The sequence below is a fragment of the Cornus florida genome, unplaced genomic scaffold (assembly GCF_030987335.1).
Source record: "Cornus florida cultivar Cherokee Brave unplaced genomic scaffold, ASM3098733v1 CherokeeBrave_3.0.0_Hap2_Chr08, whole genome shotgun sequence".
Taxonomy (NCBI): Eukaryota; Viridiplantae; Streptophyta; class Magnoliopsida; order Cornales; family Cornaceae; genus Cornus; species Cornus florida.
The window spans coordinates 28,683,314-28,708,486 of NW_026775578.1; the positions used below are offsets into that span (position 1 = coordinate 28,683,314).

Here is a 25,173-nt window from a genome sequence, read left to right on the forward strand (position 1 = left end):
AAGCTACACTTGAAAGTCAGAATACTTTTTCTTACTCACCGGAAGCAGTTGAACACAACTCTCTCTATATATATATATATATATATATATATAGAGTAGTTATATGTCCTAGCAAACATTATAATACAGTACCTTTTTTTTTTTAATTAGATTTAATTTTTTAAAAACAAGACTAAAATAATTTATTAAAAATTGAAAGGATCACAAGTAATTTCGTTTACTAACCACCTTTAATAATCACAGATAAGTTGCCATGGAATTTTTAAAAAAAATATGGAGGGCCACCTTTAATAACCATTAATAGGTATTATTACTAGAGTTTTGGAAAAAATAATGGGGTAGGCTATTATACTCTCAGTATAATGATAGTTTATTGCGTAATACAGGATATAAGCTTGTATTGTGTGTCCTAGGTCTTAGTAAATGTTTTGGCTATATATATATATATATATACATTGAATGATTTTTATCTTTTCCCGACCATTTACTGTATCTGGTTATCCATTTACATTGAATGATTTTTATACATGTGGTTGACATTCTCCTTCGCATACTAATCACAAAAGTGGGACCTTTCATGACAAATACTATGCATCATGATGCATAATAAAAGATGAACAACCATTGTCACGAACCATGATTAATTTGTTCATAAACAATCTGAATTTTATTTTATTCACATGAAATTAATCATTTTTCTTACTTAAAATAAAATAAAGTGACAGGGTCCAATAGAAATATGGCTGAATTAATTATTGCAATAAAAGAAATCTAAAAACAAGGTATATAGCTATGTTGTCTTGGTATTTTTTTTCTTTCTTCTTCTCATGTCTCATATATTTTCTTATAGGATGATAAAATACTGTGTACATCTTATTTTTCTTTTCTTTTTTTAAATTTTTTTGTAGTAATTAGAACCTCGTGCACTATGCTGACTATTTTATGCCGTGAAATCTATGTTTCATATGAAGAGTCGAGGGAAAGACAAGGAGTGATATTTTATGTTTTTTTAGCCCTAATTATCTAAATTAAAATAAAAAGCATTCAAAACATTGAAATGTAATTATATCAATTCACATTATATACAATAAAATTATTATATTTTCTTCTATATATATATATATATATATATATATATATTTGTCTAGTTTGGAATAAAAGTAAAAAAAAAAATAAAAATACTGGCTAGATACAATTATTAAATTTTGAAATCCCCTAATTCTTAAAGTCAACATTGTCACTAACTTTGACTAAATATTACCTGTAAAATGATATGGTCATATTATTTGACAGCTATGCATAATAAATCACAATAAATATTATTCACAGTACAGCTGTATACTTGTAACGTAATGTTAAATTTGTGACATACAAAATGTGTTATGACTTATGAGCAAAAATAATAAATAATATCCATTAACATCTTAAATTTAAAAGAAAAATAGTTTTAATTAATCATATATCCTTTTCAACTTTCAAATAATTAGTCAAGCAAGTAGCACTTTAATGAAGGTATTAGTGTGAATCCGACCAAAAAATTTCCTCTTAACTTTATTTCAAAATAAAAGCAAAACACACCACGAACTAAAAACAAAAGAATTACAATAGACTCAGGAAAAAAGTGGAGGGCTAAATTTGAAAAAATTATTACACGAGTCCATATTATTTTTTTATATTTTAAAATAGAAGATCGAGAGTTTAACAAAGGTATTAGTGTGAATGAGACCAAAAAATTTCCTCTTAACTTTATTTTCAAATAAAAACAAAACACACGACGAACTAAAAACAAAAGTATTACAACAGGTTCTAAAAAAAAGCGGAGGGCTAAATTTGAAAAAATTATTACACGATTCCATACTATGTGACATGACATACTAGACTCTTTAGTCTAGTGATAATTTTTTACATTTTAAAATAGAAGATGAGAGTTTAAATTGTGAGTGTATTTTTTTGTTATGAAAAAAAGTAAAAAATAAATAAAGAAATAACATGTAATATAAACAAAGGGAATAAAACTGGATTATTCACCCCACAAACCAAAAGCAAAAGCATTATAGTAGGCTCCATAGAGAAGTGAAGGGCTGAATTTAGAAAAATTATTATATAATTCGAAATTATATGACTGATAAATTAATAAAGAGATGACATGCAATAAAAAAAAACGAAATAAAATTGGATTCGGGGGTTGTTAAGAAATCTGATACTATAACCTTCGTGTCAAATAAAGGGCGGAAAGCATGCAGCAGGTGGGACCCACGCATCAAACGGTGTTGATGCATTCGGATTAAGTTTTTCCCTCTACTTTAGAAGAGGCGAATCATATCTCAAAACATAAAAAAAAAAAAAAAGAAAAAAGAAAAAAGAAAAAAAGAAAAAATCTCTGTAGTTTGACCTTCTCTATGCCCTCCACTGGGCAGTCACCACAAGTCCACTTTCACTGCACCCGACCGCTTCTGATCACAACTCCTTCAAAGGTACGCTCCTCTTCCACCTTATACGCGGCATCGAAATTTTAAACCTTTTGCACTTGGACGAAACTACCCCTCACCGATACTCCGCTCTGAGAATCAGATACACAAAAGAAGAACCACCACTGCTTTCCTCTCACCACTTTGTGCTCTCTCTCTCTGTCTCCCTCTTTCTCTCTCTCTAACATAATTACAGAATTTTCTTTCCGAACAGCTACATTGATTTCAAGATTTCGAACTTTTTGGCCGCCGGAATCGAAGTCTTTCACACCGTTCGACTCTTCGATTGAGTAAGACTCTCTATCTCTCTATACAGACACACACATTTCTCTCTTTAAAGTGAAGATTTCATATATATCATGTATTTGTTCCTGGAATTTCGGGATTCTTTAGTTGGATTATGTTTTGAAATTTCAAATTCGGGAAGAATTTTTTTGATTCCAAATTCGGAAATTTTGACTGGAAATTGATTAGTGACATTTTTGAATACACATGTGTGTGTCTGTGTGGTGTTGTTGAAATTTTTGAACGTTATGGGTTTTCCAAGAAGAGTAGAATAACGGTAATATCTGGGTGTTTGAAATTCTGGAGAGAAGAAGAGAGAAGAGCGAGTAATTGAAAAATATCTGTTTTGTTCTCATGTGTTTTTCTTGGGAAATTTGACAAGAAACTCGTTTAAATGAATTTCAATCCGTGTTCATGCTTGCTTGAGAATCTTGAGTTTTATGTAACATGATTTCTCGAAATAGAAAATTAGATTTTATTTTTTTTATTAATTTATTATTATTTTGCATTTTGGGGTGTGATTTATGACAGCCAAAAAGCTGTTTCTGCAAGAATTTCCACATTGTGTTCGACCTATTAGGATGGGTTTCAGGGTTTGAAGAAATAGGGTATTTGGAGGGTGAGGGTAATACTGTCTTTTAACAGCCTGATTAGCTTGATAATAATATCAACTTCTGACACTAATGCTTTTCAATTATGGGTCAGAAACACATTGATTGATTCTTTTTGGGCTTTCATGATGTCTGCAACGAAAAATAAGGTTGTTGAAATCAATACTACACATTTTTGATTCTTCACACTTGCTGAAATCTGTATATATTAATATATATATGTATAAATATATATATTTCATTTTATATATATTATAATTATCATTGTTGTTTGGGGAAGTGGGGGTTAGTTTTTTTGTTTAATTTGCTTTGAATATGTATTTACTCATTGCTGTTGCGCAGGTCCAAATTGAAGTATTCCCAGGTTGTTTGCTGCTTTTCACTCAGATTCGTTTCAATAATTTTCTGTGGACAAAAGGTAAGAATTACTTTTTCATATTGTTATATATTCCCACTTCTATATTATGTCGGAGTTTTTCATCTTTCTTATTCTAGAGCTGAATTTGGGATTCAGAAACGTCCTTGCATAACATGACTGAATAGTGAATAACTGAGTACCCGTGTATGTTGGTTTGTTTGGAGCTTTTGAAATCTCTTCTGTGTATGTCTTTTATGGTCTTTGACTATTGCCCTTCCCTTAAATTTCATGTGTTCTTTTAGAGGAAAACTTTCTGCAGCAAATGTTCTCTTGGGGATGGGGAGTGTATCTTGTTTAAATTGTATGATAGGCCATTGGTTTTGTTACATATATATATATATAGATATATTTTTCTTTTGTTGATAGTTTTATTTACTTTCTACTTCTATGGTCTGAAGATTTCTCTTACTTGGTATTCCATTTAAGTTGGTTTTAACTAATATGAAATATGAATGCGATTTGCTTCTCATTTTGCCATTACATTCCTTAAATTATTCTTTGAAAAAATGTTTATGCAACTATAAGAATCATGGACTGGAAGTTGCTCTCTCTCTCCCTCTCTCTCTCCCCTTGATTGGAATTTTCTTTATGTTCTTTATGTGGTTTAAGGTTCAATTTCCTTCAGGTTTGTCAAAAAAAGGAAAAAGCTTTAATATGTTTCATTTGGCGAGATTTTCACATTCATTGTCCAAATTATGGGTTTTTTTTTTTTTCCATGTATATAAATTTTAAAATATGATATGTTGAGATTTACAATGCAATGTTGGTAATCTTTAATTGAAACATGATATACTTATGTATGTTCATCTCTTCTGGTTTTGTCTGTCCCTAGCGATTATTATGATGAGCTAGAGGCATCAATTTCAGTTGAAGACACACAGATGATGAAGAAGCTCTTCTTTTTCAGATCTTCTGGATCTGGTAGTGGAAACAATAATTCTGTTTCACACCCTTCAACAGACAAGCAAGTTTATTGGGAGAAAGTAACAGACACTGATACCAGACCGTGCCTTAGAAGGAGCTTTTCATTCTCATCTGCAGCCTCTCATGATGGTGCTCTAGGACAGAGGAATGGGTCTCCTTCTCGCAGTAGTAATGTTCCACTCAAGCGATCCAATCGACATTCATCCCGGTGAGATATTATGTTTTGCTTGTTTTTCAGAATAAGAATTTGCATATATATAAATATATATCATCTTCTAAAATATTTGTAATTATGTATGTGTTGCTTCTTGAAACTGATTTGACTGACTTGTGGTTCTTGTTAGTTATCGTACCTTTACTCCTGAAAGGCAATCCAAGGAAAAATGCTTTGAAGCTGTTGCAATTAAAAATGCGCATGCAGTAGAGAAGCCTGGTTCTACTACTTCGTCTGCAAGTCTCAATGATTCATCAGAGGGCTCCAGTAATGTCTCAAATAAGGTTCTGGACCGTTACATTGACGGGGAACAACAGCAGGAAAGGAGTTTGCCAAAGTGCAATTACTACGAGAGAAATCACATTGGAAATGGAAATAGTGGTGGAAAGTATCCCCGGCAAGTTCAATATACAGCCCCTGCTTCACCAACAGATAGTGTGAAAGGGAAACCAAGGTCTCATTCATTTAGAGAAGCTAAAGGAGGAACCCACCATCATTTTTCATCTGGAGACTCTGTGGGGAATGGATTTGAACAAGAATCTCCTCGGAGGCTTGCAAAGCATGTGATTGAGAGACTTACCCAGTCTCGTGTTTTACCCAAAACAAGTTCAAAAGAATTAAATTCTGATGTTCCAATAACCATTGAAGATATCTATGGTGGACCCTTAAATGGATGCCCTAGTTTGAATTCAGATAGGGTTTTGAGAAACAGCTCTCTACTGGATGGACAGAATAGAACCACCAATGGATATCACCACAAAGAAATCTCAGGCTTCCAGAAACGAAACTGCTTCCCTATTGATAATTGTGGAGATCTGAACTCTTTTGAGATTGTAGAGGACTCAGACGTGGACTTACTAAGAAAATCCAAGGAAGCTGAGAAGCGGTTCATGGTTCTTTCTGAAGAGCTTGAGCAGGAAAACTTTCTTCAAGACAGTGGGTTCAGTGTGCCTGCATTGATTCAGACAATTAGAAACCTAACTGAGGAGAAGGTAAGCATGGCACTTGAGGTTTCATCTATCCTACGGGATCGAGTTGCTGAGAGGGCTTCAACCAAGGAAGAAATTAGACTGGTAAGAGTGGAATTGGACTCTCGGACCCGAAGACTGGAGAAGGAGAAGAACGAGTTGCAGTTGGCTCTGGAAAAGGAGTTAGACAGAAGATCAAGTGACTGGTCAGTGAAGCTTGAAAAGTACCAGGCAGAAGAGCATAGGCTTCGTGAGCGGGTGAGGGAACTCGCAGAGCAGAATGTCTCGCTCCAAAAGGAAGTCTCTTTTTTTAGCGAGAGGGAAATGGAGACTAGTAGCAGGATAACATATTCAGAGCTACAACTTAAGGACCTGACCACAAGTTTGGATGAAACAAGAGAGGAGAATCAAAATCTAAAGCAAGATTTTTCTGACATACAAGAAAAATATAAGGCAGCGGAAGAAGATCGTGATTGCATCCGTAGAAATTATGAAGAGAAGGAGAAAGAGCGTAAACAGTTACACAAATCTATTACTAGATTACTAAGAACCTGCAGTGAACAAGAGAAGACAATTGATGGGTTGCGAAAAGGACTTAGTCATGAAATTAAGAAGGGTTCTCTGGAGAACTTTGATAAGCAGTTAGGAAAGTTGCAAATGGAGCAAATGAGATTGACAGGGGTGGAGCAGGCTTTGAGGAAGGAGGTGGAATCTTATAGGCTGGAAGTTGATTCTCTTCGGCATGAGAATATAAACCTATTACAACGTCTAAAAGGCAGCGGAAATGAGGGTGGATTTTCAATTTTTAAGCTGGATCAAGAACTGCAGAACCGTGTTTGCTGTTTGCAAAACCAAGGACTAACACTGCTTAATGAGAACACTCAGCTTTGTTCGAAGTTACTAGATCACATCAAAGAGAAAACAACCCAAATCCCAGAAACTAACCAGGGTACTGAAGTCATAACTAATGGTTTTGATGATCAATTTATTGTTGAAGCTGATATGAAAGTCCAAGGTTTTAAGCGGGGAACTGAAAGCTTAAGGAGGAGTTTACAGACAATATCTGGTTTGTTGCATGAGAAGTCCAATCTGGTCATTTTGGAGTCTCATTCACATAGCTTAGTGGATGAATCAGGCTGGCTAAATAGTAAGAGCGTTGAGGTAAATTGGCACTGATATATATATTGGTGCACATAGTTGTTATATAATGATAACGATGAAAGTGAAGTCTACTGTTGCTTATTCTTAAAATGTTCTTTCTGTTGAACTGATACTCAACTCATGTTTGTTTTTCTTTTACTTTAAATTGGGTGTTTACCATTCAGTTTACTCGTGTAGGACACCATAAAATCAGAGCTCAAAGCAGAAACTTTACTAACAAGTTTATTGCGAGAAAAGCTGTATTCCAAAGAACTGGATGTGGAGCAACTGCAAGCTGAACTAGCGGCGGCTGTTAGAGGTACTGACATTCTCAGATGTGAAGTGCAAAACGCACTGGACTCACTTTCTTGTGTAACTCACAAGATGAAAGATCTTGAACTTCAGGTAAGCCTACCATGTAATTTTTCTTTTCCTGAAAATTTAAGACCCAGACTCGTAATATCCATGTATGTACTTTTATGTACTTTTTTGTGTGTGTACATGCATATAATTATGGCTGCGCACCAAGTGTATAGGTATTTAATATGAGTGCGTTTTAAATAAAAGTTTACCGAATTAACTTTTGAGTTTAGATAGGACTAGAAAGAGGGGAACATGAGTAGTATAACTAAGTAATATTGCTGTTTGATGATTATGTTTTTAGTAGATAATCCATGAGAAGATGGGAGTGCTTTCAGATTAGCAAACATGTCCACTAATTGGATAATATGGGCCATTTTTGTTTGACATAAGACGTTTGGGCCGCTAATGAAGAGCACTCCTTTAGAATAAGCTTAACTGAAATGAGGCATCAAAGTGGGAACAGTGGCAGGATAAAAAGGATAGATCTAGAAGTTGATGCATTAGTTAGGTGCTTGAGATAGCAATGTTTAACAAGCTGAGCCTTCTCTTTGATAATTCAATCATGTCCAACGAAGGCAAATGACTGCCATTACAAATGAATTATTAGACGAAGTTGAAGGTGCTGCAAGAATAAGAGAAGGCCTACAAACATGGCTAAATGATATGGTGAACTGTACTGTAAAAGGAGAATTTTCTGATAAATTGGGGGGTTTTGGGGTGGGGTGGGTGGGTGGGTTACTTTATTAGTACAAGTCTTTGCTGATATGTGCCTGAGAACTTGGATAGTCGTAGTGAAAATGCAGTGTATTCTGAACTCAGGTAGTATTCATGTATGCCTTTATATGTGCTTCTGTGTGTGCACACGTTATGGCTGCGCATTGAAGGAGAGGATAGGCATTCACATTGGTTAGAGATCGGCATAAAGGGAAGAGGCCCCATGGTTTGTGATAGATTTTTATTTTTTTGTCAACAATACTATATTTGATGTAAATGCTAATTTATTACTAGGTAGAGGGGTGCTGAAATTTGAAGGATTAATGTAAGTGGGATTCTGTTAAATAATGTAAATATTACCATTGCTTTAGATAAGACTTTCAAATAGGGGATGGTGAATAATATGACTAAGATGTATAGAAAGTGATTGTTGTTGTTTATATGTATAGATAATTTATAAAGAAAGAGGTTCTCTATGAAATTAGAGGGGCTGAGTGTTTTCAGAATATCAAACATGTTGTCTAATTGCATAACATGGGCCAAATTTGCTTAATGGTTCAAGACTCTATTCGGATATTCCTTGGGAATAAGCTTAATTGAAATGCGGGTGTCAAGGTGTAGCAGAGGTAGGACAAAAAAATATAAGTAGAAGTTAATGCATTTATTATGTGTGATGTGTGATGAACTATGCTGTATAAAGAGAAATTTTTGATAAATGCAACTTTTTTGGGTAAGTAGTTTTTCAATAAACTTCTATTCTTATGTTCTTTTATTTGTTTGGACCTATGCTTGGGATGTCACTAGTGCACATAGCCACGTGTTAGTGTTCCGAACATTCTTGAAGTACTCTTACAAGATGAATCTTTTATCCTTTTATCATGGAGGGACTAAAAATCACTATTTGTTGGTTGAATCTTAAGTTTTTGTTTGAAAATAGCTATACATTTCCTAAAAATTCAGAAATTTGAGTCACCAAATATAGTGGCATTTAAAAGTATCCTTGAAGCTGCTACAAGTACATTTCAGTAGTAGGTTCTGACAATGACTTGCTGTACTTAATGATACAAATGTTTAGTTTTAAATTTGCTCATTCATGGTTGTGTCTTTCTATTTGGATTTAATTTGTGCTATGGCATATTCCTGCCTAAATTTATTTTTTTGAGTGGTTTGCCGTTTGTATGATTGGATTAAATTTCTAACTTGTAAATAACATACTGCTACATATTCTCTGCTGGCTCTTGATTCTTTAAAACTTTTTCTTCAATTATGACAATATCACTTGCTTACATTTTATATATAATTTTCTGCTGCTTTCTGACAGATGATTAAGAAGGACGAGAACACAAACCGGCTTCAAGATGACCTCCAAGAATATACAAGGGAATTATCCATCATGAGGGAAACATTACCAAGAGTCTCTCAGGAAAGAGACTTGATGTGGGAGGAGGTGAAACAGTACAGTGAGAAGAACATGTTATTGAACTCCGAGAACAATGTATTAAAGAAGAAGATAGAGGCTCTCGATGAAGATGTATTACTTAAAGAAGGTCAGATCACAATCTTGAAAGACACCCTAGGCAAACCTTTTGACCTCATTGGCACTCCAGATTTCCGGCTGCAATGATTGATAAAGAGCGTGACAATTAGGTTGGATTTGTAAAAACTGTTCATACTTCATACTTGTATACTTTTGGATTGTGTTTCTCAGTTTGTTTGTTTGTTTTTTTTTTTTCCATTGTTTAAATATTCCATGAGAGGTGAGAATTGAGAAATATACTGTGATTCTTTTGTAACTGTTCTGAACAATTGTCATGATTGTTTGGTTTGCCTCGTCTGCTAAAAGAGGAAATTTAGATTTTGGAATTTACTTTTAGAAGCTATGAATTTTCTTTGATACTTCTTCACCTTGGTTTTGTGAAGTGAAACCAAGGGCCGGAAAATTGTTCACATTAGCGATAAATAAGATTTTGCAGCAGAAGGTGGTTCTTTTAGGTGGTACCTCAAGCACAACTTGTAGAACAAAGATGTGAAAAAAAAAAAAAAAAACATAATAGATGGGGTTGCCTTTGATAAATGACAACCCTTCTTAGTAGGGGACATTGATACCTTGAAGAAGTTGAAAAATGAGAAAATTGACCGGATTAACATGATTGGTGGAGAACTTTGCTCCACAATTATATAGAAATATTTATATATTTCAACAGATACGTTGAAAAAGTTAGAAAGATGTTCGGAAAATGAGAAAATTTCTTGTCTCATTACATAAAGCAATATCAAAGGAAAATATAATTCTTGTAAAGTATATATATCCTCAGTGATGCTCAAACAAGCATGGTAACAAACATAGCTTACTACATTCTTCCAACTAGACCTTGGAACCAAAAGTAGCAACATGAGGCAAAAATCCCCCTCTAGCTTGACAATGATCAAACCAAACATGACAAATAGAACAACATACACTCTTTATATATATATATATTTTTAGCATAACAATGGTTAGCGCAGAGAGATCAAATTTCACAACCTATTACCATTCGGATAACGCCCCACACCGTACAAATAAAATACCTTTGCTTTTACGTTTTGAGGTAGAAATTACTTACCCGTACATATTTTCTTAAAAAAATATAAAAATAAATTACGGCGTTAAAATGGAACTTAAAAAAGCTTCCCAAAGAAAACGTTAAAACGGCGTCGTTTATAACATCTGACCACTCTCTCGCACACCACTCTCCCTCTCTCGCTACGCGTGTCTTCCTTCCATTTCGATCGGTGACCGACGTCCGGAGACGGCACCACCCACCATTCGTCTATCTTATCTCGCCGATGCTCTCAACGAATTTCAGGTTCCCCTCCCTCCCTCTCTCTCTCTATTTCTCCATACATATACATATATATTTATTTGTATGAACGCAATCGTTTTATAACATTGGAGTTTTTATTGTTAGAATTAGGGGTTTCAAAGTTAATGGAGAATTTCTGATTGTTGTTCAAACCCTAATATTCTCTTTGAACTCGTTCCTTTTATTTATTTATTTTTCCCTCTCACTGTGAGAATTATTTAATGGTGAAATTTTCAGTGCTTTTATTCAGGAGTTTCAGAATTGTGAGTCGTGTAAGCTTTAGAAGCATTGTATGTTATAGCTTACGAAATTAGGGTTCTTGCAGAGAGGGTTATTGCTTATGAGCCTCTGTTTAACAATCCCATTTTATCTTACAGATTTCCAAGGTGATTTTCATTTATATTATATACCTGTTTAATGCAATTGTGTTTGTATTATATATCTTTACTTAAATGCGATGTTCTGTTTCTTGAATCTTTTGTTTGCTGTTCAAATATTGTGATTGAAGGAGACTTAGCAGTGACTCTGAGGTGAAATTTTGATATGAAAATTGAGGCCTATATGTTGTGTATGCATTAGTTATTTTATTTGGGACAAGCGCAGAAAACACCCAAAGTATACTCCACGGAACACTTTACCCTTATTTGAAAAAATGTGCAAAAAACACCCCTAATCTTTTCACATTGTGCAAAAATACATAAATTAGTGTTGTAATATTCATTTTGCCCTTTTACTCTTCCAAAAATGCTTAAGGGTTATATATGCTACTAATCTCATCGTATAGGGGTGTTATGTGTACATTACCTTATATTTTTTTTTTTTGAAACTTTTTTCTCTATATATATCTATAAAAAAAATCCCAATATCAGTGTGCACTGGTTTCCGGAATTTGGAGCAAATATGTTTTCTTTCGTTTGCACTTTATTTTCGTTTTTATTTTTTTATTTTTATCTTTACTTTTGTTTTATACTTTTATTTTTATTTTCTATATTTATCTTTATTTGTTCATTGCCGGCGTCCTCCAATAGGCAATAGTGTCATTTTTCTGTCATTTTACAAAATTATTTATTTTTATATATTTTATAAAATGGTTCAGTAGTGTAATTTAGTCAACTTAGGATTTAAATTTGTCAGAGGGACCTATTTGCACCAAATTAAAACTTTAGAGGTATTTTTTGCACGTGAGGGGCGTTATCCAATAATATCCTTTTCGGTCATTTTACAAAATTATTTATTTTTATATATTTTATAAAATGGTTCAGTAAGGGTAATTTAGTCAACTTAGGATTTAAATTTGTCAGAGGGACCTATTTGCACCAAATTGAAACTTTAGGGGTGTTTTTTGCAAGTGAGGGGTGTGATATGCATTGTAAGCATACTTTAGGGGTGTTTTCTGCACTTGACCCTATTTTATTTATTAGAATGGCAACTAGTTATTTGCTTGATTGGGATATGAATTTGGATATTGTGGATGAGGAGGGTCTTAATCTACAGTATCAATAAGAATAGAATTATATATCCCTATACCTCTAAGTCTTCTTCCAAAAGGTATTTACTATACATAGTGGTCTTTTCACTTTTAGTATCCATACCAAAGGTAAATTGCAAACTCCACCAGAGATAGAGAGGAACACGGTCCATTCTCAAAAAATGCAAGGTGGCCCTTCATAGCCTAGGATTGGCACACAAATAGCAAGAATTAATATCTTACCGAACGTGATTTTACTTTCTGTTTCATCTCTAAGAAATTGGAATCATAATTTTGCTTTCTGTGATAGTAGAAGCAGAAATAACTTCCTCATAGTTAACGGGAGCCCGTTTACGAAGCTTTCTACTGTCAGCCCTTAGAAGACAAAATTAAACCCTAAAATCATGTTTAATAAAGTGCTGCTTTTAATTTTTAAAAAACTACGTTCATGTATATAGATAAAGGAAATCAAGTTTTCATAACTTTTCATGTTCTCTCTGCTACGGCGGGACTAAAGCTTAAAAATTAACGTTAGACACTGTCGTTTATTACATTGGATTCTCAGATATGCAGACCTTCTCCCCCCCCCCCCCCCCGACAGACCTGCTTGCTTGACCAGAGGTTCTATACCACTGACAACCAGTCATTGGCGATACCACCGGCAACCATCAGATCAGCGTTCACGGCAACACCACTGGAAACCACCAGATTGGTGATGACTCCGATTTGGGTAAGTTCTCTTTTAGTAATGAGTTTTTGTATTCTTTCTCCTAGCTTTTATCTGTTCTATTCTACAAGAACCAGCTGGAACCTAAAAACCCTAGACAAATTACCACTCTCCCTCTCTCTTTCTAGATTTTCATCATATGAAAGATGGAGTTTGTATATGAAGATGTCGAATCCTTATTGTTACAAATAAAGAATCAAGAGAAGCAGCTTAATATTAAAAGAAGGTCAGTCTCTCTCTCTCTCTCTCTCTCTATATATATATATATATATATCTTCTTAATTTTAGCGTTCATTTTCATTTCTTAAATTGTAACTCTGTATTCTTGAACAATTTAAATTTATCGTTTAATAAAATTTTTTATTAACCGCCTATAATTAAAATTTTATTTAACTGTATCACATAAATTATACTTACAAAAAAAAAAAAAATAATAATAATCTGTATCACTTACATTAGTAGTCGATATACGTGTTTTTCACAGTGTTTGATTGGAAATTGATAGACATGTTTGGCCGTCATTAATTTTATATCTTGGGTATTTGGGAGGTACAGATTTATAACAAATTTTGGGATTGCAGAGTTTCTTATTTATTTATTTTTTAAGCTTAGGTTTATTCAGATTTTTTTTTCTTTTTATTTGAGATATTTCAGTTCTGTTTTATTACAGTATTGGTTAGTGAAGTGGTTATCACTAAAGCATAATCTTTTGGAACATTTAATGATTTTATAGACCTTTCGAATCATATAATGCAATTCTGTTTTGGAGTGCTGGGAATTACATTAATTCAACAGTTCAGCGAATTGTTCTCTCTCCCTACCCACTGGTTGATTAGTGTATGCACTTTGTGGAAGGCATAGGTTTGCTTTTTGTATAACCTCATATCTCTGTGGAACATTTATTTTCAAATTCATTCTAGGTTATCATTGTAATTTTCAAGGATATTTTATGGCAATTCAGTTAGATATTCCAATTTTGTGCTAATAAGGAAAGAACTGTCAATTGATTTGCATGCAGGTGGTTGATGGGATTGCCTATATCCAATTCTGAGCAAAAGGAATTTAAAGGGTCCAAGTTCCTGAAAGATAGGTACGTGGCAAAATTGGTTCAATTCTGTATAATTTAATGACTATTTTTGGAATATTCAGTTTGTTAAACTTCTTGTTCAGCATAGGAAATTGTTTGAGTAAATTGTGGTTTTGAACTTATGTTTGACTATATTTCAATCTTTTTGGAAGTTAGTTATACGTAGTATTTTAATTATGATGTGTTTTACCAAAAAATAGAACTCCTTTTATGATAATTAAAAGAAAAATTGCATAAAGGATATTTATTAAATATAGGGATCAACAAAAAATGAAAACAAATATGGAAGTCAAGTAAGTATTCCTTTTGAGTCCTAAAATAAAGAACAGTAGAGAATAGAATTGGCTATAAACTCTGAAAGTCTACAAGGTGAGTGCAATTCTCGAATCTGTATTACTTTTTCTCTTGGATTTAACAAAATAAAAAATAAAAAATGCTAGTTGACATAACTCTGCTTTCGAGATCGAAGGATTTAGGCATATTTGTTCAAACTTCAAAATACAAATCCAAATTGATGTCCCTGAACCTGAAGTGTATTTAACCAAGCAAAGAGATATATTACACCCCTTCTTGCCGGCTTCCTTGGTTTCCTTCGAATAACGCAGCTAAGAGAGATAACCCTCCTTACATAACTTGTTAATCCTCTATCAAGTGAGTGAGGTGACCCATTGAGGATGGAGCACGAACAATATAACAAGTAATTACTGGCTTTACCAACCTAGACTTAAAAGCCGGACAATTCCTTCTGTATGGTGCCACTGTCACAGTATATATATAGAATCTTGACCCTAGCACCCTTCGTTTTTTAGTTAGTAATCCCAGTGTTATCGTAAAACAGGTAAAGCAGCTAAGAGAGATACCCTCTTAGCTTAAACATGGGTGTGCTCGCAACTCAACAAGAAGGTTATTGGCTAATCTAAGTGCATCCTTGTGATTGGTGCTATTAAATACCCACAAAACTTTTGTACATCTATGATCAGCAGATAAGTATCCTTGCTGAAATCAGTAGGATATTAGTTTGCATGACATTTAGATTAGAGAATAGTATTAAATTTTCATTTTGATTTTCTTGAAGAAAGGAAATGATAAAATGAGGGTACCCACTGACTATCGCTGCAGCTATCTAGTTTTTCATGAAATATCCTTTGAGTGAACAAGAGATCTATTCTCCCTATCACATACTACCTATAATATAATCCCTTTGTCCCAATTTATTACTCTATTTTCTGGATTTCAACATTTCAAGGGGGCATGCATTTAGTGCATTGTCCCTCTTGATATTCTCAATTTACCCTTTGAAGTTTATATATATTATCAAGTTGGGAAATTTTGCAAAATTCAAGGGGGTATTATGAAAAAAATGCAATTATCTCACTTTGACTTTTCAAACGGGACAAGTATTTTGGGACAGAGAAAAAATGGAAAGAGATTGATAAATTGGGATGGAGCGAGTAGATATACAAGAGCACATTGCCAGCTGACTTCTAGTTGTTAGTTGTTATTTTGGGATAGAGAAAAAATGGAAAGAGATTGATAAATTGGGACGGAGCGAGTAAGATATACAAGAGCACATTGCCATCTGACTTCTAGTTGTTAGCTTGAGTGGTATCATAAAATATATAAAAGACCATCTGACGTCTAGTTGTTAGCTTGAGTGGTATCATAAAATATATACAAGACGATGATGTCATCTCCACCATTCTTCAACACCAGGAAACTGATTTCTGATAATCAATTCCACAATCCTATCCACATCTGCGACTATCACAATCATTATAAAATCAACTACCTGAACACCACCATATTCAACCACCTTCCTCCATATCTCCTTCCCTTCTCAAACAAGAATATTTTAGGGGAACCTTCTACCACTTCACCACCACATTACCACCTCTAGCCCAATTTATACCATTGCCACTCCTCTCTCTCCATCTCTCTCTCTCCCCCCAACATGATGGTACCATGCACGAGTCATGGATCCACCCAATTTATAGAACCATCACTTGCAGTCTAGAAAGCACTGACACTTCACCTAGGGGTGCCGTGGCAGTGTCGGACACGCGGACACAGCTTGAAGTGTCCTGCAATTTAAATATATATTTTTTCTTGGACACGGCTAGGGCACGGTTGAAACACGACAAGGGCACTTTCAGGATACGACAGGGTGGTTTTGTAATTATTATTATTTTTTTAGAAAAATGGGATTCAATGCAATATAAAATATATTATGGGTTAAGTAGAAAAATAATATAAAATTTTAAAAACAAAAATAACAAACATCTAACTCTAAGGTCCAAAATAGTGATTTCATAGATAAAATGAGTAATTCTTTTATATATGTAATAATATATTATATTATTATTTTTTGACGTATCCGTATCCGTGCCCTATTTTTTTGAGATTTTTTGTATTGCCGTGTCCATATCATACCCATGTCTCGTTTCTGTATCTGTGCTCTCTAGCCAACCATATGCAACCTCCTTCACCACCCCAATCTGAATCAGATTTCAACTTCCATCTCCACTTCAAGCTTAAATATGAGTTCCACGACACCTGCTGCCTCAACCCCAAATTCAATCTCATGACCATATTTATATACCAACTATTTTCTACCAAAAGAGAAAGCTTAAGCTTCCCCGTTACAGCAGAAAGCTCCACCACCTGACTTCCAATCCTCATCACAACCAAGAGGAATTATATGGGTTTTTGCTCTTTGGCCTGATAGCAAACTTGTTGGCTTTTTCATCAGAAAACTGTATTTCTCTATGGAGAACTTTCAGAGAATAGGAAGGTAAAACTATATTCTCCATTAAAAAATAATTTTTGTATTGGGAAGGGAGATCCCTTCAATTAAGCTTAACTTTAAAGGAGCTTCATGCATTTTGCTCTTTAAATTGTTAGCATAATAAATACATGGGCGTTGATAAGTTTAGCCAGCTGGCAATATCCAGTAACTCCATATCCGATATTTTTATGGGCAAATTGGAAACGGCAAGGACTTAGCTTTAGGATCTCATGTTGTGAACAACAATAAGGTTTAACAAATCATGGGCCTTGCAATCGCAGGATTTGAAGCACTGCTTTTTATAACTCCGTTGCTTGGGAATTTCCTAGATGTTAACTTGACCTACCATATACATATCCAATCTATAGGGTTAAGTTGATTGTGTGTGTAACTGCTATGGGATCCTTTTTGTAGGCCGAAATTTGGCTTAATTACGTAGCAAATTGAAAAAAATATTGTGAATTATATTAAAAGTTAGTTCAATAAACAAAAATTTCTAGAAAATCCATTAGGGCTTTTAACAAAGATTTTTTCATAATGTGTATAGGCCTACATACACATTACCTTATGAGCAAATGTTATCATGTTATTTTCCTTTCCTTATGTCTTTCTTTTTTCTCTTTATTTATTTTTCCTTCAAATGCTTTTGCTGAGAATAAATTTCGAGTTTGACATTTTTATTACATTTGATTGTGGTGGCATTGGTGGAAGTGGTTATCAGTAACGAATAGCAGTAATAGAAGCAAGCTTCATTTGCTTTGTTGCAATTATGAATTATGCTTTCTCTTTACATAGAAATAGTAGCAGTGACAAACTTGCATTTTTAACAAAATTCGAGTTTCGCCCCTCTGTGGCAAGAATGGCAATAACTCTATATTACTTGGCAATGTTGCTTTTCATGTCAAACTTATCAAAAAAAAAAATGTTGCTTTTCATGTCAAGGCAATCAATTCTTTGCCTTAGAAATTCTTTTTTTGATTAATAATGTCACTTGTTTTAGTTTTGGGTTTGAGTGAATTTGGACCTCTTTCCTTTTATGCAGCATTAATGTCATATTTATGTGTAATTTTATTTTAGAGTATGCCGTTGAATTTGCTCAAGTATAATTTATGGTTTTTGTTTTCACAGGACTGTGCCAGAATCATTGCTTAGGGAAGATGATGTAAGAATTTGTGTCCTAAAATAATCGCGTTATGAAAATTACAGCAGTTAACTTGAAACAAGACGTAAGATGTATTTATGTGGACCTCATGATGATATTGTTTAATGCATGACATAAAAAAATATACTATATTAATAAGGGTAAATTGCATAAAACCCCTTGAACTATCTTCTCTCTCTCTCACAAAAATTTCCCTTGAACTACTATTTAGACAATTAACCCCCTAAACTATCCCCTTTTATACAGAATACCCCATTCCGTTGATGCAATAACAGAAAATTCACCCTCTGCAAGTCACGTGATCAACCCAATTTTTTATAAAAACATTATTGCTTTTATGACCGTTAGGTCATACCCATATTTATTGGGTTAACCCGTTTTAACCCCCAATCCCTCCCACCTTCATTTCAACAACCAAACCCTAACTACTGAGTGCAATCCATTTGCGAACCCGAACTACTTTATCTCTCTTTCATCCATCTATATGTTTCATCCATGAAATCAGTGTCTTTTGGCAACAAGCTACCCGCTAACTCCATCTACGTTATGACTTTGAGCATGTAAATTTTACACAATTTTCCACTAATTCAGTAACACCATTTGGGTGTTCGTTACATGCTCTTGTTGCTGTAATGGCTTAATCAATGATGATTTGAGAATCAAGGAATAACAATCTCCTGTTTTACTGCTATTTCATGTGTTTCAACTTCTCCCTATTATAAATTTGTAGGGAAAAACGAAAGCTAAAAAAAAAAAAAAAAAAAGAAGAAAAAAAAAAGCGAAAAGGGTTGTCACAGGAAGAGAAAATTGAGGGTTCCTTGATGTGGTTCCAGATCAAAAGATTTGCTTCAACAATCAACTTTTACAGTTGCTTCGGCCATTGTGGGAAATGGTGCCTTTGCTTTATGGCTGGTGCCTGGTGGACTCGCTTGGACTCTTTCTAGTTCTGTTCACCGGACAATAATTACGGGTCCATCTGGATTTCCATTGACTGGCTTACTGTATGTTTTCATTGGGTTTACACCTTTCACCATGTTTTAATATTTATGTGTTCATCCATCTGGTAAAGGATTAGGGTTTGGCTAGCTGGTGCAAGATGGAGGAAGTTTTGGTAACTGATTTACTGAAAGAAAAAAAGAAAAAGAAAAAGCAAACATTAACCATTTGCATTATGATAAAGATAGGATGACATGTCGATTTCTTATTGGATGTGGAGTTTACACTAGCCACATCAGCAAGTAATGTTGGATAACACATGAAAGGACGCAGTTCAATTAATGGGTAAAAAAGTAATTTCAAATTTTCGTTAACGGTGGTTTGACACCATGTCCTTAAGTGTGTATTTCTGTTAGTTTGGGGAGGTATTTTGTAGTTCAAGGGGTTATTGGCAAAGGGGTGATTGTTCAGGGAGGTTAATTGCGATTTACCCTATAAATAATTTATAATTCAATGCCTTTGTCATAGTTACATGCCTTCTTTTATTTACCAAAAATAGTCATGCTTGTCTGTTTGCATCAATGTACAATTGACATAATATGCCAGTATTCTTGTGAAGTGATTCCTTGATTCTTGTTATTGCTAGGTTTGGAGTCTGTTCTTTGTCATTATTGCACAAGCATAAGCATGTACAACAGTCTAAATTTTTAGTTGACATTGGGTGAAATATTCATGAAATTTTTTTTTTTTTTTATTTCATTTTTATTTTTCAAAGGGCTTGATTGGTGCAAATAGTGCCAAAAAGATTATTTTTGTACAAAATTTCTCTTGTAGCACTCAACAATGTCAGGACCTAACAATTGGTGCTGTCATTTATATGCATTTCTTTTTAAACTCTATCTATGTGTTCAAGCTTAGTACGTGAACTTATTTTATGCCGTTGCTGGATTTTAATATGGGTTCAAGCTTAGTACATGAACTTATTTTACGCCGTTGCTGGATTTTAATACTTCTCTTTTTTCTCTAGATTCCCCTCATGTTCTTAAGTCACAAAGTCTCTCCTTTGCCCCTTCGATGAATTTCTCAGCTATGTTGTGCTACATATTCCCTTAGCCTTCTAAGATTCTCTGTCGATTTTATATAAGAACCAGAGCAAGCTTCAATTCTTAAAGCTCTGAGTAGTTCAACTATTAAATAATTTAGTTCATGAAAGGTGTTACATTGAAATCCTCTTCTAATGATGTTATAAGATCCCTCAAGGCATTACAAGACCGAGTACCTTTTTTTGTAAGAGGACTTGAAAGCAAATTTTATCAGTAAGTCAGTTTTAGAATCTAGGAATTATGGTGTTCTTCTTCCAAAAAATGAAGTAAATTTTATCACTTAAATAGGCCATAAATGATGAAAATGAGTTCCCTGATTATTTTTACAAGCAGAGCATATGGTCAAATATTACACAAATTTTTAGGATCCTAACTTTCTCGTCCTTTTCCCTGATTATTTTTACAAGCAGGGCATAAGGTCAATATTACACAAATATTTAGGATCCTAACTTTCTCTTCCTTTTCCCTGGTTTTTTTTACAAACAGGGCCTAAGATCAATATTTCACAAATTTTTAGGATCCTAACTTTCTCATCATTCATCATATTTCTTCATAAAATTATAGTACTGCTCAAGGTTTATTTTCTGAGTTTGAGATTTTTGATTTCATTTTTATATTTTCTACCTTGCTTTTGCTTTGAAATTCTCACATCTTTATTCTTTTTCTAAGCAATCCCATCCAGTATTCTACTGTTTTTTGATGGATTGCTTAGATCAAGCCCTTACCATCTACAATGCATAGAAAGGGAGCTACGAGACTGTATACTCAAGAATTCAAGTAATGTGTTACGTGGCTAGTGAGATTGTCCAGTATACGTAGTTAAATTGTCCAGTTTTCGTTTTTGGAGTGCCTATCCTTTCTATATATTACTTTTTGGTATTCTTAGAAGTTGCTAGGCTATTACTGTGACACTTCCATTAATGACTAGGGTTCAATGGTTTAGGATGCCTGTATGGTGTGATTTTTGGTTTCTGGGGTTATGTCATGGTACTACCAACAATATATTCTGGTCATCGGATAGGAACACACTGAGACCGAACTGCTTCTTTGTATCGTTTATGAAAATAATAGATCAAAGGAGTTACCGTGCACTTTGTCTCTGGTAAATCCTTTAGTTGGGTTTTTTATGGGTTGGTTTTCCATTGCACGTGTAGCTTGCAATATTGAAGTGCCCTGTTCCATGTCATTGTGTTTTCCCATTATCCTGCCACTAATGTTTCTTGGTATCTATTTTCAGGTATATTATGAGACCATCAAAACTTTTGTTGAAAAAGGATTTGAAGCCTCTGCTGTTAAAAGAGATCACCATGTGGTTCAAGAAAGAATGCAACTTTTTGATTTATCCCTGCTTGATCATATGACCAATAAGGGGCTTTACGTTTTTGCCAAGATGCTGACAGGTGGCTCAACTAATTTTGAGAAAACCCGGTTGAAAATGAAAAAGATCATTAGAGAATGTCTTCCAAAAATAGTTGGAAACCGAAAGAATAACCACCAAGTGACCATATCTAAACAGATATCTGAACTTCTCAAAGACCCACACAATTTCCGTGGGACTTCCATGACGCTTTTGACACCTGCATCCCAATCCTAGCAGGCTGCTGCTGCTGCTAAGGTACTGGATGGACTTGAGGACTTCCCATTCCAGACCTTGACCGCAATGCACAGGAAGCTTAGATGTATCCAAGGATACATGCCCCAGTTACATCCTCCAAAATCAGGATGGGGACGAAGCAGTTTAATTAAAGCAGTTAGGAAAAGTTCCATGAAGATGCTATCAGAACTTGGTGAAGAGGATGAGCTGCAGGAACCATTAGCCAAAGCAATGGCTGTTGCAGGCTTATCGCTGAAGCTAGTTCTAGGCTGTAACTCTGTAATAGAGTTTCAACAATTTTCACCAGAAATAGAAGCCTTGCAGAAGGAGATAGCAAAGGCTATTTGGATTCTCAAAGAGAAGGTGAGATTTCCGGAGCTGAAGAATTTGCAGCTTCTGTTGGATCCAAATGCTGAATTATCACGAAGGAGTTTACGTGCAGCAGTGAGGAAACTCCTAACTGAATATCTTTTGGAGTGCAGTGATATGGACCATATCCCAGAGTGTTTATTAGAAACTATTGCTGTTATCAATAGAAGCTCTCGAAGTGCTCCTCGTAGATTTTTCTCGAAGAAGGATATAGAAGAAGAAGTAGAATGTGTATTGAGTGTGAGTGCTCAGACAAGGCAGATTCTGTGGGACTTGCTTCCTGAACATGAGTTTGACCAAGATTATATAGATGCATATATGGAGGATTTAGAAGAAAGTGATAATAGTTATGATGATAATGACGACCAGGAACAAGCAGATATCCTGCAAAATATGAGGCTTTTTTATCCCAATGACGAAATAGAGAGCACTGGGGAGACTGACCCCCTAAATTCCAACTTACATGCCTTCTTAACTAAAGGAAATGGCTCTCCGCCAGTTCTTACACCCAGTGGAAGGTTGAACAATGATTCTATGGATTCTCCTTCTTTTGCTTCTTCCACTTCAGGTTGGGAATCAAAGGTTTTTGACAGCCCACAGAATATGGATGGAAGCCGGTACCACTTGGGAAGTACGAGGAGTTTGGGACTTACTGAACATTCAGTCGATCCGGCAAAACAGTCAAAATCCGTTTCTTCTAACTTTGCATGTGGGGATAAGCACAAGATGGGTAGAAACCAATACCTTTCCATCCAAGAAGCCTGTGATGAGACAAGTATAGTCGCCTATCATCTCATTGGTCATATACTGAATGAGTTAGCGCAGATAGAAGGTTTGGATTTAGACTGGGACGACATATCGTATCTCAGAGGCAATGATTCAATTCCAAAAGATTCTAGGTACTAAAGAAACTTGAATTGGCTCCCAAATTTAAATCACAAAGCTTCCTATCCAATTGATTATCCTTACTGTTGTTTCTTCTTCTATCATTATTATTGTTGCCGTCATTGTTATATAATAGCTCTTGTAACAACAAAATTAACTAGTCATTCCACTCAATTCAATGAAACATAGTCACAACTATTAGGATGTTACATGAGTCCTGATTTGCCATCAGGATTCATTATTATAGGGGCCTGACAAAAGGTTTTAAGCTATTTATGAGTTGCAGGATACAACCTCCTTTCTGGGTCTCAAGCCTTTTTGTGCAAGGATTACTAGGAACAATGCAGGCTCAGTTTTTAACAAGTCAATAAGAAAATGGAAAAAAAGAACGAAATTTAACTTTATTTTCCAGTTGTCACTGTTACAGTCGTAACTGCTGTTTTGCAGACAATATATGCATGCCTTTGAGGGGAAAGGGAAAATGCAGGCTCAGTTTTTAACAAGTCAATAAGAAAAAGGAAAAAAAGAACGAAATTAAAATTTTTTTTTCCCAGTTGTCACTGTTATTGTCGCAACTGCTGTTTTGCAGACAATATATGCGTGTCTTTGAGAGGAAAGGGAAAGCAGTCGCGAATCGTGGTGATGTGGTCTATTGTGATAGTAATTCTAAGAACTTCGGTAAAAATATAGGATGTGCCAGCAATTTATTAGATAATCCATGTATTTGCCCACCATAAAGTTTAGAAATAGACTGGAGGGTGTTTTCTCCTATTTTGTTGAGAAGTTTTCTGCCATATATTAACTTCAAGATATTCCGACAAGACATATTATCTGTTATGATAGACTCAATTGATTCTTTGGGCAAGCCTGAATAGTTGGGTTTAGGCCTTGTTGAGTTGTTGAGTGTGGAGATTTGATAAATTTGACGTTTAGATGCATACTCACATTTGATACATCTATTCGAGTTTCATGTAATACAGCTATTAGGTAGAGTTCATGTAATACAGCTATTAGGTGTAACCAAGGGACTAATGAATTACCAATATTATCCGCCTATATTATCCGCCTATATTATTCTATTGTTTTTTGTTACTTGGAAGGAAATGGTTTGTGATGTTCTCCGTTGTCATGTACAGCCACAAAAAAAGGGCAGATTTCCTCAGAGGAAGATATGTGTGGCTCAGTCATCATTCAAGTGTTTGAAGAGCTAATCCCTCTATTTCCTAAAAGGTATCTTTGCTTCTCAAGCTATTCTTTGGAAATTATTTTATTTGCATTGCAGTTTAGACTATTTGAGAGGTTTTACTCTAGATTATATTGGCATAGTCCGTGACCGAACAAACTTAAGCTTTTACTTGATAATACCACTTCAATTCAATACTGACTATTCTAACTGAAAACGAAGTTAAATTAGTAAAAATTTACGTAGGAGAAATTTTTGGAGTCTCCTTGAATTCTACATATATAAAAGAACTATTAATTATACTTTTTAATCATGTAATTGTTGATAAAGTAGGCATAAATTCTGCGTGTTTATACTTGCAGTGGAAAAGAGTGTGTGAAGAAGTTGATGGATTCAAAGTAACTTATCCATTAGCCTGTTTTGAGGGTTTTGTTGGCAACAGCCAAGTGACATGGAAGAATACTTTCGACAGCTTTTGTGTCGTTTTCTTTCTAAAGGTATACTCCCTTTTCCCTCTGGGTTTTACTGGGATATGTGAGATGTCGAGCAAAGAGTAGCTGCACAATCACAGGATAGAACATTTTCTGTCTTGTGGTAGATAATTTACTGAAGGTGATCCATTATGGGGTGCGCGGCATATATATTTAATGGTTTCCACCTTGTGGCCGATAGAAATATAGCAATGGTAAAGAATTCAAATTAAAGAATCTGGTGGAGGTTCTGTCCAGCCAGCAGCATACGTTTTCTTCAGCAAAAGAGTAGAAGAGGAAGCAAGTTTGTGAATTTTATTTTATTTTTTTAATTTTTTTTTGATGTATATATTTTGAGAAATGAAAATATGCGGTGGGCATTATAGTTGGGCAGTCCCATTTTTGTAAATCGAAATTGCAGTTGGCACATCTAAAGATGTTTGGAAACTGAGAAAA

The 25,173-nt window shown here is 34.6% G+C and overlaps 2 protein-coding genes across 4 annotated transcripts; both read left to right on the forward strand.

The window, feature by feature from the left end:
* The first annotated feature begins 1,857 nt into the window (after positions 1-1,857).
* LOC132271011 (uncharacterized) lies at positions 1,858-10,169 on the forward strand. The gene is made up of 6 exons (XM_059772235.1): positions 1,858-2,758; positions 3,707-3,782; positions 4,615-4,914; positions 5,051-7,049; positions 7,227-7,433; positions 9,427-10,169. The coding sequence occupies exons 3-6, from the start codon at positions 4,664-4,666 to the stop codon at positions 9,727-9,729; spliced, it is 2,760 nt and encodes a 919-aa protein (XP_059628218.1). The 5' UTR covers positions 1,858-2,758; positions 3,707-3,782; positions 4,615-4,663; the 3' UTR covers positions 9,730-10,169.
* Positions 10,170-10,794: 625 nt separating this feature from the next.
* Positions 10,795-25,164, forward strand: LOC132271012 (uncharacterized). Of its 3 annotated transcripts, XM_059772236.1 has the most exons (9): positions 10,795-10,951; positions 11,274-11,334; positions 13,018-13,146; positions 13,272-13,369; positions 14,162-14,233; positions 18,144-19,178; positions 21,454-23,078; positions 24,201-24,294; positions 24,610-25,164. In XM_059772236.1, the coding sequence occupies exons 7-8, from the start codon at positions 21,877-21,879 to the stop codon at positions 24,265-24,267; spliced, it is 1,269 nt and encodes a 422-aa protein (XP_059628219.1). In that variant the 5' UTR covers positions 10,795-10,951; positions 11,274-11,334; positions 13,018-13,146; positions 13,272-13,369; positions 14,162-14,233; positions 18,144-19,178; positions 21,454-21,876; the 3' UTR covers positions 24,268-24,294; positions 24,610-25,164. The 3 variants fall into 3 exon arrangements, with proteins under 3 accessions (XP_059628219.1, XP_059628220.1, XP_059628221.1); XM_059772237.1 differs by having other exon boundaries at positions 10,795-11,334; positions 18,144-18,241; XM_059772238.1 differs by having other exon boundaries at positions 10,795-11,334; positions 18,144-18,177.
* The last annotated feature ends 9 nt before the right edge of the window (positions 25,165-25,173 follow it).